General features: G+C 38.7%; 1 protein-coding gene across 1 annotated transcript in view; it reads left to right on the top strand.

Moving 5' to 3' along the window:
* Positions 1-6,413: 6,413 nt before the first annotated feature.
* The window catches only part of LOC149300802 (putative serine carboxypeptidase CPVL), a 33,639-nt gene continuing 24,022 nt past the window's right edge, over positions 6,414-16,030 (top strand). Inside the window, exons 1-6 of the mRNA XM_089484904.1 lie at positions 6,414-6,603; positions 6,965-7,083; positions 8,902-9,016; positions 10,145-10,203; positions 10,675-10,754; positions 11,814-11,880. Coding sequence (XP_089341030.1) covers positions 6,414-6,603; positions 6,965-7,083; positions 8,902-9,016; positions 10,145-10,203; positions 10,675-10,754; positions 11,814-11,880 — 630 coding nt within the window. The remainder of the gene's footprint in view (positions 6,604-6,964; positions 7,084-8,901; positions 9,017-10,144; positions 10,204-10,674; positions 10,755-11,813; positions 11,881-16,030) is intronic.

Below are 16,030 nucleotides of genomic sequence, written 5' to 3' on the forward strand. Positions count from 1 at the left end.
CAAATTTGAACAAAACGTCAATAGTCCAATAACAAATGTACGATTGGCTGCCGCTGTTCCCTAGAGTCGGAGCTCTGCTGAGCGTGTGCAGGAAGCACATTACTATAAGCAGCGATCACACAGCAGGGACAGCTAAGAGAAGAGAGGATTTACATCCAAATGCCCCGTTATGTAAAATCTACTCCAGTTTTGCGCCGCCAAATATCCAGCAGTGAGTGCGCCGTGAAATAATAGACTGTGGAAAAGGTGGTGGTGGTGGTAGTATACAAAATGGTATGTTGGGTGGGCTAGTAGTGGCCACTGGTTATCATCATTAATGTGTCGCATGTGTTGTATGTTTGTTTGTTTTTCCTGTGGTTCGTGTTGGTTGGGTGTGAAACACGCTGTTGTATTTCCACCTACACTGCATTTCCTGTGCTGCCGCAGTTGTCAATGTGCAATCCTCGAAAGGTGTTGTGTGCCGGTATTTTAATCTGAGCCGGAGAGGATGGCTAAAGCTTTGTTTTACAACTATTCATTTTTTCTTAATATTTAAGAGTATAACTATATTTATAGACCCATTGGAACGTCGTATAGCACACAGCGAGCTGTTTTATAAACACAGCTTAAGCAGACAAAAATAACATTTCCAAAGCATGCAGTGCGCACCGGCTGACAAAAGTACCACCGTTCCTCGCTGCTATAATCCATAAATATATCTGTGTTCTGCTCCTGGTACAGCCTCAGGGTTACTGAAGGCAGCTTTTGTCAAAGTATATTCCCTGTGTTCATATCCCCAAAACCCTGGGGTTGACAGATTTGGAGCCAGGGGAGTGGTCCCCCCCCCCCAATCATGTTGTTTTTATTTATTTAACGTTTACCCATTAACTGATATACGTGGTAAACTTTAAAACAGTGATTTGTTTATAACATCAGGACAATATAATATCCATCAGGACACGTGAATTAACAGTATATTTGTCACGCATTAATATGCTTGACTCTTTGTACTGTTAAGTATTGGATATGTGATTATATTGATTAGAAATTAATAATGACACATCAGGTATTCTCCCCTGGGACAGTGTTTAAAAAGTTAAATATATTGGCACATTCTAACAAGTACTTTGACAAATTAACCCATCCAGTGCCTGGCATACAACTGGTGAGTGAGCAGACATTGTCAAAAAAAGGATTTCACAGCAAAAAAAAGGATTTGTTATCCACATTGCCCAGATTCTGTAATGACTGTGGAACAGGATCCTTCTAGCAGGATCCCCGCAAACTAATCTAATGTCATCCCATATAATAAAAAGCAAAGCTCATTTATAAAACATTACCAGTACTGAGTACACTAACAGCAGCATGAATTTTTATATAAGAATCTCCAAAATGAGCCACAAACACGATAAATGCCAGCAAGCGACTTCAGATCACACGGAAATTAATCTTCCAAAGTTCAACGGTGCTAGTAGAATAAGAATGTATTCAGCCCGGCACACAGTGGGTTAACAAACTGGCAAAATTAACCCCTTCCATTGTTCAAATCTGATATGACCAAGGATATTTTGCACCAGCAACCCATGGATTTGCGGATAAAGGACAGCTCCGCATTATGACACCATCAGTACACGCAGTACTGTACAACGCTCAAAATTAGCCTTATCGCTATAGCAACTAGAGGATTAGTCCAATTCTTAACCACTTTTCAACCATTTCCCTTTAATTGGGTTTAAAATGTAATGGCCAGCATGCTGTGTGCTCCACTGATAAAGATATTGTTAAAGTGTCACCAGTTGAATAAACTTAATAAGCTCCGTTATAGATCACTCTGCAGTGTAATATTACTTTTTACAGGTAAGATGCATTCTTTAGCACACATACATTGTAGAACCATGGTATGTTTTTAATTGGCATGCTTCCCAGGCATTCCCTCAATGTCTCCTCTTTAGAGCCGACTCATTGCTGTCGTCACAGCGGAGAGAAGTGACCGGATTTGCATGTTCATCTTGAAGTGTATCATCGTGCCGGGAGTTGAGCTTTTATTTTCACAGAATCACTCGCCTGCCAGTAGTCTGATTAATTTATTTAGCGTGTACATTAACTTTATTATGTTTGCAGACTTGCATTATCAGAGGTAGGAACGTCAATTGTGGTTACACAAGCATGCACGAGAAAGGCAAGTCATCAGATGTTTGTGTGCACAGGATGTATTTCGGGGTTGACTTTTACTCCAGTACCATGGGCAACCTAAAATACAGCCAGTAAATACAACGTTCCTGCCTAAAAATATGGTTGTTTGTGTTATAAGGGTATGGGACATAGTTGTTTATATATGAATCACCCCATAGTAACATTTGTTACTTTGTCACGTGTTAAGAGCTTTTCCATGTAATGAAGAGAAGCTGTAGTTTCTATAAAAGTAGCGCTTGAAAGGAGGCTTCCTTCCGTTGATGTTTATGTCTGGAAGAGCCAAGTAAGTTTCTTCTCCCGGTAATGTGACAAGAGTATCTTCTGAAAATGCTCCTAAATTACCCCCCCCTTCTGTTGATTTACTGGGTCCCTTTGGTAGAAGCTGATTGTGGCAGTTTTTGGAAAGATGGTGCAAGGACAACAAACAATTGTCTCCAAAAACCAGGGAAAGCAGTAAAAGTTATAGGCGGTTTTCATATATTTAGTTGTGTTGAGAGTACAGAGGGAGATTGCATGCTGTACTCTATATAAGTACAGGGCAGATTTTCTCTGGTTAGTATGTAGGCAGTGTTTATAATGACTGCTTTGAAAAGACAACTTCAGCACCGCATGGACAACTTTTCTATGGTTCAGCAATTTCTGAGCTCCGTTAACTGCTTCGGTGGTGCATAGCGGAGTGTGGCCTTCCCCTGGTGACAGAATCTATAAAGGATCCTGGCCTCCAAACACAGGGTGAGATGTTCCATGCCAAGAAAGGATTAAGAGAACACCTGTGTCAGTAAACATTGTGCTTGAACAATTAATGCTTTGCTAGTTGGAAGGCATCCTTCTTGAGGTACTTTGCAAAGTAAAGGTAAATTTGAAGGAAATGCTGAATTTTAACTTACAGAGTACGTGTCTCTAATATACCTAAAGCCACATGAGATTTCCTTATTGAGAGCGTCCATCTTCATGCCAGGCAGGAGTCCTACTCTGGACTCAAATCCCTTGGGGTTATTTGCAGGAGAATTTAAATATTTCAGCTCATCAGCCACACTATTATGGTCAACCTCAATGAGCTACTCCTGCAGGAAATCCATCGTTAATGTGGGGAGAGAAGATACAGCAGCCGCCACACTGCTATGGATGGGTAATGCGCATAGGATGGAAAATCTGGCTCTGTATATAGATAACGGCCACACATGCAATGCAGATCTGTATGTATAGAGATATAGATGACGACCTAGCACTGTGCAGGTGATTAGTGTGGCTAGCAGTTTTACCTGCTCCATCAAACAATACTTTATTACCATGGTGCCTGGAGTTTGTCTTACATGTGGGTTTGTTACAGATTCCTGTCGCAAGAATGTTTGTTTATTAGATTGTGCTCTTAAAATAATATGGTCTTGTTCTACAGCGACAGCTGGGTGAGCCAGAGTGGACTGGAACCAATTGCTTGGTTTAGCCAGCCTTACCAGAAGGGGACACATGGGAGGGTGTTTGCCTAGGACAGGGGTCTCCAAGCTGTGGCCCTCCAGCTGTTGCAGGACTACATCTCCAATAATGATCTTTCAGCTCAGAGGCTTGCAGAGGATTATGAGAGATGTAGTCCTGCAGCAGCTAGAGGGGTGCAGTTTGGAGACCCCTTGCTTAGTATATTAGGCCAATATAACAAAGCGAGAATGCATAAAGATGTCTAATATGCATTTGTCTTAAAACATAATATGTGAGAACTAGAATTGTTTTAAAAAAATTGTAAACACTTGAATATCATACTGGTAATAAAAACTTTTGGGTGACCATTGTCCTCTTAAAGAAATTCCATCTAAGTTGAGCAACAGTATTTCTCCAACACTGACCTCTGTGAGGGATGGGTATAAGTACTCGGCCTGAACCTCATTATCCTATTAGAGAACAAGTGAATCGGTATGAATGGCAGAGCCACATGCAAGGATGCTGCAGAACACAATATAGCCTCCAGGGGGCAGCAGGGGCAAAGATCTCTAGGCCATAATTACTACTGTGAGTGGAAGGCACTAATACTAGGAGGTATCAGGGATAAGCTAGAGATCTTACTTTGACCAGTGTGCCAAAATACTCTAGTGTGATTTCAGTAATCCACTGGTGTTTTTATTTCTAGAAGGGCTGGTAAAGCAATTTTTAATATAAGTTGGAGCATGTTCTGTATGATGCACAGAAGACTTTGTTCTCAAAAAGTAGCCTTTTGCTACTAAAAGCCTTAAATACTATTGTGCTCATTTTTGTGTAAAGCAAACTGCTACATAATCCTAGCACCATGCTTGATTTCACTATAGAACGTTGAGTATGCCGTTATTGTTTCACAAGTTGATGCATGGAGACCACTTCAACATCCATGACCAGAGCTGAGGCATTTAGCAAACTTGGGCCTTGCCTGATCTTTGAAACCAGCAGAAGATGTAGGGGTTTTATTTATTAAGGGAGAACTGACAGGCGAGTAATTTTAGCTCCATGTCTTCACTATACATTATAAAGGCTCCGACTCTATCAGTTTGTGCTGCAGGGAGAACTTGGCTGGCCTTGCCTAATGTATAGTTAAGTCAGATTTCTTCCGCGTCCTTGCACGTTGTTACACAGCTCTCCTTAAAGCTGTCCCTTAAGTGAATAAGCCCCATAGAGTAGGTCGTAAGGAGGCCAGTTATGGTTACCTCATAACTCAAACCACTTTACATTGCACCTCCATATTCTGAAAGCAGAGAAGAATTGTTTGGTCCATCTAGGTTGTATGTTTTTCTACCTCTTGTCCTAGCATATCTTCTGGTTAGAAATATATAACACTTGCTGTACTTACAAATTTCAATAGGTTTCCTGATACTTCTATCATACCCCTTCCCCCATCCTCTTTTCTTCCAACTATACATGTATGGTATATCAACACTGGTAGACAAGTGACCTCAACCGGTTCTCTTTCTTACAAGGAGTCAATCTGCGTTATTCCATATACGATTTCATTACAATTGATCTATACTTTGAGCTAGATAATTCGACGCCAAGCGTATTGCTTGTTGCAATTGTCTCCTAGGCACATGTCCCGGCAGTCATGGGAAACCTTCCTCAATGCGTTGAGTACTTGGTATTTATTGTATTTTAGGGATGCTTGCAATCAATGTGGACTTACGCGGGGCACATAGGTACTTGGGGGGGGGGGAGTTAATACTCTCTGATTGTAGTTTTGCTTTAAAATGGATTTGGAGATTGTGTGACAAACTCTAACTTGTAGACCATGTAATAAATTATGGAACACTATGAGCATTTATTAGTCTACTCTGGTTATTGCCACAACAACTGTGGGACTCACTCTGTTGTGAGCCCAGAGGGTTAAAATTTCAGATATACTTATCAATGCATTTAAAATACTGGTGATCAAGTCTGATCATGTCAGGTCTGTCTAAGGATTTTAATGAAAATAAACCTTGTTGAAAGGCATACTAAACAAGGCAAGGGTCTAAGAACACTTTGTCCACCCGTAAGAATGCTTTAATCTGCTGCCTGTTTGTTTTATTTTTCTCATTACTGTTAGTACTACAATCAAGTGTTAGTTACCCCAACTGCGTTTTACTGTCACCAGCATAGGCCGAGATTTACTGACTACCCTGTAAACTCCATTCTGTTTACAGTCACCAAACATTTGTTTCAATGTGCGTGAGAATTTATGATCTGAATTCATATTTTATCGTTTTATCGCCCTCTAGTGGCCAGTTACTTGCATTTTTTTTTTGGTACTTTGTGGCTTCTATCAAAATAAAGCACTCCACTACTCCAGAAAGCATAATCATCCAAAGATAGGAGTTTATTGTTCGAGTGTTCGGCGAACACCAGAATGTGAGCACTTTTTTTTTTTGCACATTCCCAGTAGCAATGGTGGCTTGCTAGCATACGTGTAATGAAAACATTACCAGAACTGTAATTTTATCTTTATCTCTGAACAGTTGGATGCATAAACACTAGCCCAAAAAAGTCTTTTTTCAGTCTTTATGGCAACATCAAGCAAAACATTGACAGATTAGATGGGCCGAATAGTTCTGTCTGCATAAAATGCATGGCACCCTAAAAAAAATCTAGCTCTGTTGGTTGTTCAACACTTTTGTTGTTTGTATGAAAACGAACCGTGTCTTCTCCTATAATAAAATTGTATGTATTGTATATGAATCCTATATCAACTGAGAGTGTTCTATGTACTGAATGCATTTTTTTTCTTTTGTTCTACAAAATCAGAAAGCAGGATGAAGAAAAGGATTACGTTGCTGCTTTGGTTTTCCTTGGTGGTGAGCCTGGAGTCTGGATGGGCGTTTGGGATGGTGAATCCTTTTGGGCGCATGTTCAAGGGTGTGAAGGTTTCCACAACTGCAGAAGGCGACCCTGGAAAACCACTTTTCCTTACACCCTACCTAGAAAGTGGGAGAGCAGATGAAGGTTAGCACTATGTTTCATCTGTCAATAATGTGGCGGTAAATGAATTAGAGTGGTATTTTAAAATACTGTTGGAGAAGCTGAATAAAAACGGTCAGTTGTAGAACATTCTGCACAATGGGGTAGAATATTCTCCACCAATGCGTAATACCTGAAGACAAAACCCAGAATCCCCCATGGGTATCCGTAAGCCAGTTACCCAAGAGTGGTATCAACAGATCCCAGTTATACAAGAACCAGTTTGCACTCTAAATTCATCGGTTTACTTTGCATTAGTTTGTACATGAGGTGGAAACGGCTGGAGGCGATAATATTATTGTGTAGCTCAGCTGTAGTTTTCATGTAATCTGCTTCTCTGTTGCAGCAAGGCAGTTAAGTCTTCTTGGTGAGCTTCCTGGAGCGAATGTGAAAAGCTATGCTGGGTATCTCACCGTGAACAAGACCTACAACAGCAATTTATTCTTCTGGTTTTTCCCAGCTCAGGTAGGTGTATGTACTTAAATTTGGTTCTCGCTGTAGGATTAAAGAACACTTGATTGATTCCAATCGATTGTTCTGTTAACGCGATTATTCTAGTTATATTTCTTTTGAAATATTTTCCCATATATATATATATATATATATATATATATATATATATATATATATATATATATATATATATATATATATATATATATATATATATATTTATTTATTTACTATTTATTAACATAGTTGTAGCATTTAGCCCACACCCAGTGACCACTGCCTTGTTCTCATGAGCCCATGGTGTCTACATAACAGGTCCAGAGTAATTTCCCATGTCACCCCCCCCCTGTCCAGGTTTGACTCGATCGGTGAGTTCAAATGGACATATGCAGGTCACCTTTAAGGCCCTGTTGGCAGTAGATAATAAATAATTTTGTCCTTTACCCATAGTGACTTTTGGTTTTGTGGATAAACACCTTGTTTTTCTCAAAAAAGGTGAGTCTGTTCTGTACCTGAACTTGTGTTGTTACTCTGGTGGTTTGTTCAGAGCTTGTTTTCCCCAGAGTATTACATGGACCGGAGCGACTAACCAGCTAAAGCCAACTAGAGTGTAAGGAAGGTAGTAGCGATGGGCAGGGACACCCTGCTAGACACCCTGGTTCCTATTAAAGACCATCATCTGTCACATTTAACAAATCCTTTATTTTGTTGTTCTATACCAATATAACAATAAACCTGTATACTTTATCACTTAGAAATGTTCTTGTTTTTCAAAGAAAAGCAAATGTTGTCCATTAAAATAACATGAAATGGGTCAGGAATACAGCGCAGATGTTTAATGTTGTAAATGACTATTGTAGCTGGAAACAGCTGATTTTTTTTTTTTTTTGATTTTTTTTTTTTATGGAATATCTTCATAGAGGTACAGAGACCCTTCATCGCTCCCTTCACTCCTGTGTTACAATGGCACGCTGTGTGCGCTAATCCAAGTTTAAGTTAACAGTATAATTGATCATTAGAAAACCCTTTTGCAATTATGTTGCAGCTAAAATTGTCCTTGTTTTCCATGAAAGCAGCTAAGAGGACCCCAACGTCTTGAAGGGTGGTATATGTATTGGGAATCCACATTATATGTGAAACTGAGATCTCCATGATCATTCCACCCTGTGACATTATTGCCCCCTATCAAGTTACTGTCCGCCTTTTTTGTTGGCAGTAGATTTAATCCTTCTTTTTTAAGGGTAATTACCGGCAAGAAAATATGATTTTAATTTAACGTTTTAATAAAGCCACACGGCCTATAGCATAAAGTGCCAAATTTTATATCAAAATTAGAAGCCAGCATCAGTAATTGCTCTTCTACAGCATCAAGGATCCTGCTCTAAATTCTGGGTAATTTACTTGCAGTGTCCAGCAGAGGGCGCCATGGTTTACGTAAAATCGTTGACAAATTGTGGTTTTGCATGATGTGATTTCATCCCATGTATTTGAAACCTTCTGTGGCGTGCTTTCTTATGTCCCAATCTATGCACAGTCTTTTATTTTGCTATTTTAAAATGGCCTAGAAGTCCTCAACACCTCGTCTGAATCGTTTCCCATATTATGACTACTGCAGCAGTATTATACCAGAGGTTATCAGTGTTGTCCCCAAGTACCACTAATCAGTGATGTTAATGTCTTGGACATGGATAATGTCCGCACATCTATCCTGTTCTAGACCTGATTGCGGTAAAACTGGTTTGTGGTGTGGCACCTTTGATATTTTAACACGAGTTCTTTTTTAAATCAAGGTAACTACTTGCTCAGTATACCGATTCTCTTACGCTATAGGTCAATCCTGATACTGCGCCAGTTCTTTTGTGGCTGCAGGGTGGACCGGGAGGAACCTCCATGTTTGGCCTCTTTGTGGAGCATGGACCTTATGTTGTAAATGAGAACCTCACATGTAAGCATTAATCAAAACATTATTACTTCTGCAAGCTGACCTTTCTGATGCAATTGTTCTGATCAGCAGCTTTTATGTATTTCTCTGCCATTTGGTATAAGGGTACCTCCTCTCATTCTCTGTTAATAGAGACAAAGGCTTCTCCACGTTAGCTGAAGCCTTTTGTCATATTAACAGTCTTTTTTTTATAACTAAATTAATTTATTAAAACTGCATGTATATTTTGCTTATTAATTATTTTTTTATTAGCGCAATAGTTTTGGTGATATTCAACATTTTCCTTAAGGAAACCAATATCAGCAACTTAACAAGTGAGAGGTAGATTATTTGTTTAAAATAGACCGGACACAAGAAGTAATATCTAATATAACAAGTTGATTTACAGAGACAGGCGTGGATGGCCCTGATCCAGTCTAAAGCGATTAAAATGGAACTCTCACCATTTATTTTTATTTTTCTTCAAAATATTATTTTGAATTTTGAAACCGTTATAGTTTAATGTTTTTAGATAGCTACGCATTAGACATTTGTATGTATCCTAGATTATATTAGACAAACCTTTAGGGCTAAACAGCTTGTCCCCTTACCATACAGCCTGTTGTAAACACACAATGGCTTGGTCTCAATCTCCCAGCTGTACAGTCTGAGTCTGTAGAGGAATGGACCTCATTAGCGTTGCCATAAAGAATCCGCTCAATGGGGTGTTTGAGCGGGGAAAGACGCCCGAAGTATCACGTGACTGACCAACAATGGTGGCCTCCAGGTCTGCAGATAAAGGGAGTTTGTTGGAACAAAATGAGAGAAAACATTGTTTTTGGAAATTCTAAACAACTTTACTGCATAAAGCACTGCCTTTGATGCACAAAGGTTAAGATGGTTGTTGTCGTGGTATCCAGACAAGGAGGGTTTCTCATAATTTATTGCTTATTTTGATCTGTAAACCGTGATTCAAAGGTTTATTTAAAGTGTTCTGAAGCGCGCACAGATCTGTGAAACAGCAACAGTTCCGCTTTAGTTTGACAGCTTTCTATGACGCCGTTTGGAGTCGGACTTCTGCATGTGTGTGTAATAGTTCCTAGAATTCATATTTTCCCGCTTTTTACCTTCACCTCTTTTTTACTTTTTTAGTGAGTCTACGGAATTTTTCTTGGGCACAAACATACTCCATGCTTTACATAGATAACCCAGTAAGTTCTCACATCTTCTTCACAATGTGCTCTCTATGATGCATTTATGGAAAGTTATTATGCGTAGCAATTTTTATTTCTTTAAGTCTGCCAAGTGAACATTTTGTATCATGTAATCTCTTGATGCCCATGCAGTAGAATGACCACTTGCTAGTATTTGTTAAGTGGCGAGCATTGGGAGTATTAGGTCATTATTTCCCATTTTTTTTTTATTGTTTTGTTTCCCTTGTCACAGAGAAAGTATGTTATGGGTCTCTGAAAGTAATTGGGCAGTTCAATATCCCAACCAGGCTTTCTCAGAACACCCCATCTCCTGCCCTTTCCCAGCATAATGCTAGCTGAGCATAGACTTCTGTCTACCCCCATATGGAGTTAAAGGGGGGGGCAAATTTTCCAGATGTAGTAATAAGTCGTAACCACAGAAATCTCACACAATATGTAAAAAAAAACAAAAACTTTTTTACAATTTAGGTTGGTACAGGCTTCAGTTTTACGGATGATGACCGGGGGTTTGCTGTAAATCAAGAGGATGTTGGAAGAGACTTGTACAGGTACGCGTGTCTTGGCATTTGTAGACCGTGATGTATTCAGTTGAATCCTGCCCCTTGGCTTGTCTGAGGGCAGAACCTTAGCCGTCATCCCCCACTTGCCCCCGCAGCTGCCGTCTTCTATGCTGAGCGCCATCTCCATGTTTGCTGTATTTTACAATCCCACATGAGTACCCTATGGATGGTGTGCCTCCAGAATGTAATGGGGCTGGCTACAAGGGAGTAGACATCTCTCATAAGAGTGCACGGAGCAGTAGTGTATCGGGGAGGAAGATTCCCCGATGGGATCTAGGAGCTGCTGCCCTTCCTACACCAGAATATGCCACTGCTTCTAAATGCGGATCTAGACACAAACCCAGCACGTGCAGCATCCATTTAAAAAGCAAATCCAGAAGACGGATATATACCGGAGATGAGACACAACGAATGTACACTGTGTGTTATGCATGAGGCGCATTTCAATTAAGTGTTTATTTTGCCAATTGGAACAAGAGTGCTTAATGGCTAATATAAAACCTAAATAAAAAAAACAAAACAAAAAAAAAACTATTCTTGCACATTCCCATCAGAGGCTGTTACAGTTAATCTTGTCCATAAAGCGTACATTTATCATACTGAGCTCCGCACTTCCCAGTAAATTGATTTGGCTTTTAATAGTACAGCGTAATACAAATACTATTTCAATAGCTACGGAATCTCCCGGCGCTCTATAAATGTATTGCAATCTGTGTCATGTTACTGTTTTAAGCTCATAGTGTTCTAAATGATTTCACAATGCACCTACAGAAATATATATATATATATATATATATATATATATATATATATATATTTATATTATTATTATTATTATTATCTTTTATTTATATAGCGCCAATAGTTTACGCAGCACTTAATACAATACGTATATTCAAGGGGGATGTCAAGACGAGAATTGACAGACTAAGACAAACCGACACATTAGGTGGAGAGAGCCCTGCTCGCAAGCTTACAATCTTGTGTGTGTGTGTGTGAGAAGGGTCTCCGCTTTCATAATGTTATGTTTTAATTTTTTTTTGCTAGTGCGCTCACACAGTTTTTCCAGATCTTTCCTGACTATCAGAAGAATGAATTCTATGCTACAGGAGAGGTGAGTGCTGTGTGTTGCATGTATGAGGGGGTATAGTGAAAACATGTTTAGATAATCCTACTGCTTAACGCAGGGATCAACAGGCCCCCAGGTGTCAGGTCACCATGGCGACTAGAAATCAATTCCTGGCACCCAGGACAAGTGGGTAGCACTGGCCAGGGCCGTCATCGGGAATCTAGCTTCTTTGCTAGGACGTAGTGAAGAGAGTGCCACAAGGTGCCCAGCGGGGCCACGTAACGTGCATTATGTGACCCAAGGTAGAAGATGGGCAGCGGTGAGACCGGTCTCCGTGAGTGTGAGTCGGTGTGTGTGTGTGTGTGTATGTATATGTAGATTCAGTGTGTATTTTATATATGTATAGTGTTAATCAGTGTACATGTGTGAGTGTATGTTGTTGGATAGTGTGTGTGTGTGTGTGCGCGTGTGTATATAGTGTGGTGTGTGTGTGTGTTTCCGTATAGTATTGCAGTGTATGTTGCCATAAAGACCTCAATTGTTTACTTGTATCTGTTTGTTTTTCCCTAGAAAGAGCTATTATGCTAAACATAACTCTGGTATATGTATATTTTCCGTAATCTGTACTAGACAGCCTTTTTGTTTTAAATTTAGCATTCCACTGATTTGCAAACCGATTAGCACTCAACACCAAATAATGTTAATGGTCTAAACGTCTGCGTTTATACATTTATATAGGCGGAGAGGATACATGTGCATATACACTAAAACATTTACTCTTTTGGACGATTGAGAAATTTGGAATATTGTTCATCCTAAATTAAAGCCCCTTCTTGTCTTGCCTATGCAACTATGTACTGGAGACTGCGGGGTGTGGGGTGCTCATCATGAAATCTCATAAACACATTGGATGCCATCATGAAGGAAATATAAATCTAGCAAGATAACCATAATGAACATAAAACAGGATTCTTTGTGGATAGATGTTCCCTTTCATTGCCTGAATTATTTTATTTATATAATATATAAAAATGTGTGCATTTCATGTGAGGTTGATTAAACCCCGTTCATTAAGTTAGTATATAGCGTGGGATTTATTTAGTTCTAGAGGTAAAATCACAGCATGAGCTTCTTTTTGTTTGTTTAAAATCCAACGCTTAGAAAGTGATGTCTGAACGGAGAAATCTATGATGTCATAATAAAACAGTTACAGGATTGCATGATTAGTTTATCCCTCAAGGAAGGTTAAGGGCCCCTTCTTAATTGTTGTTTTTTTTAATACAGTTTATCCATGTGTGTATAAAGCTCTGGAGCCATCATTGCAATAAACTATTGGCCGTACACTGTGCATTAATTTCTGCAACGATAACCCTGGCCAGACTTTTACAAACCTCTTGAGGATATTGACTCCTTATAGTCTCTTCCACACAGTATGTTTACTCAAGAGTTACTCTGTCCATTTAGATATTGCTTTGAATTGTTTTACTTTTTGTTTTTTCCTTTTTAAAGATGTTTTTGTCCAGTAATCCAGTCCATAATGCGAAATGCACTTCAGTGCTTAGTGGTTAACATTGGGGACTTTGTCAAAGATTTATTTACTTAAATTGTATGTTTTTGTATTGAAAACTTGGCAAACTCTCTAAAATGTTATAAAATGCAGTAAATCCTGTCCTCTAAATTGTATATTTTTAGTTACATTTTCCTAAACGGCAGCATCGAACGGGCTTGTATATTGTAATGAAAGATTTGCAGTGTTCCTATACACATCAACTCTAATATAGGTTCATTATAAGCACTTTTAATACAATCATCTGTAAACATATAGATTTGTAAACCTAGCTATATAGATCTATCTAATCTATTCCCATTACTCTCAGCCTTCTAAAGAAAATGAAACTGGCATTCCCATTGTTGAGGTGTTTATTTTCTTTTTTAATATAAAAAACATTATTATATATTTTCTTTTTTAAATCAACAGGGAGGTCGAGTAAAAATGTCAGTATTTGGAGTGGAATCTTAGGTTTGATAAAATGAAACCTTTTTAAATTTCAGACTTGTGTGCCTTCTGCTAAAATAAAGCACGCAGAACACGGTTACTGCGTCAACTCATGAAGTGTGAGCTCACATGGGATTGTGTACCGCTCTGTAGACCACATCTCTAGAAGGACGTAGACATTTTGGAGAGGTGTCGGTGGAAGGCGACTTAAATGGTTAATGGCCCAGAGAAAAGAAGAGAGAGGGCAGGGGTGATAGAAACATTTAAATACTTAAATGAGTTTAACAAAGTACACAAGTGAAGTTTATTTCAGAGGAGAAATGTTTGAACAAGAGGCCATTGTCTAAAACTAGAGGTTTAGATGTAAGGAAATTTTACTTTACCGCAGGGGTGGATTAATGGAACAGCCTTTAATCAGAAGTGGTAGAGGCCAATACAATAGGGGATGTAAGCATGCATTAATCTAAAATAAAACCAAGGTCGGATTAAAACACAAGTCTTTACATAAGGCTAGATGGGCGGAATAGATCAGCTGTTAAAGTCTATGTTTCTATGAGACATTGTAGGTATAATTCTCAAACTCCAACAACTAGGTGATCCGGGGGCCGATTTGCATGCAGTAAAATAATTTGGAGTCAATGCTAAAGAGACTCCAATATGCATTTAAAGAATTAAGATAATTCTCCTAAAAGTAAGTTTTATATTATCCTGTGGACACTGTTGTATTGTATGTTGTATTCCCCGGTTTTATTTGTAACATGCCTATGAGTATGCATAATATATGTATACATTGCAAATGTTGATATTATAGTGAGACATAACATTAAAATAAAGCTTGAGAGATGTTTATGGACAATTTTAAAAAGTGCATTAGAATAAATTACATTGCAGGAAATGACTATAATTACCATGCTAAACCCGTGTTCCTGAATCTGTGCTTTTCATCTAAATGTTGACCTATTTTTATTTAATGATACCCTGCTGGTAATTGTCACTATTTCCATAGTGGGACCCTAACTGACACTTAATGTATGCGTCCGCCTCTGATGGACGTAACGTTATTTTAATGGACACATTATAAATATAATATTCATACTAAATGTTGGATTATACATCTAAGACTGGCTTCGAGAGAAAGCCCTCTTTGTCCTTTATCAAACAATTAACAAATATGCTAAAAAAACTTAAATGAACAAAGATGATATATAGTTAAAAATGTAAAAAGAGGCTCCTGGTTTTAGGATAGAAAATTCCCTTACGAAATTACAGGTCAATAGCAGTTTGTTCCCTCTTATGCAAAATTGGCTCGCCAACCGGTTATATATAAATACCGTATACATTATTTATTTTTTTGTGGATCTTTGTTTCTTGCCTTGAGATGAGGGAGTCTGCCAGACACATTTGTCTTCTTTAACCAAAATTGAAACCAGCAGTTGAGTTTCGTGGAGAGGAGGAAACCGGAGGAAATGAATGTTTACTTCTTCCAGTCCAGAGTCATTGTAAAAATGAAGTGTAGTGAATAATTATCATTGTACCTCTGCCCACTTATTAAAGCAAAAGAACCACACAGTTTGACAAAGGCATGAAGTGCAAATTTAGTAACTGTTTTTCATACCCAAGTAAACTATAGACTAACTACTTTGCTGCCAACCACCTGCCTGGAACTCTATCTGTCTTAATTTACTATCACAGTGTACTTTGATGTGTTGCCACCCCATTTGTATATTCCCTTCTTCTACCTCCATTTTTTTTTTTTTTTTTTAAATCTGGCTTGCAGCTTTCTTATATTCCTTTTTAGAGTACACTCATTTCTAAAATAAATCATAGGGGCTTTTTAAAAAATGAAACAGTTTTTCAATGAAGGAAGCGAATATTTGTTCAAACTTTGGTTAACAATACAGTCCGTAATACAGATCAAAAGACCATGGTGTTGTGGGTGGGAATAATGAGTACCATAAATGTGTCATACATGTGTAATCGACTTGTGCATTTGGATTCATACGCATTGCAAATTTATCAAATTTTGGTTAACTAATTGAATCGTACAAAAACCAGGCCACCCCCCCCCCGACAAATCGGACCAAAACAAAGCTAAAAGCTCTGAATTTGTGGGCCCACATTCACTCCCACTCACTCATTCTTGTTCACTCTCTCTCTCTTACGCGCTCTACATTTTTCCCTACTATGTCGGCCGAACAC

Source organism: Sceloporus occidentalis, unplaced genomic scaffold (assembly GCF_023333645.1).
Source record: "Sceloporus occidentalis isolate IW3139 unplaced genomic scaffold, rSceOcc1.0.p SCAF_23, whole genome shotgun sequence".
Classification (NCBI taxonomy): Eukaryota; Metazoa; Chordata; class Lepidosauria; order Squamata; family Phrynosomatidae; genus Sceloporus; species Sceloporus occidentalis.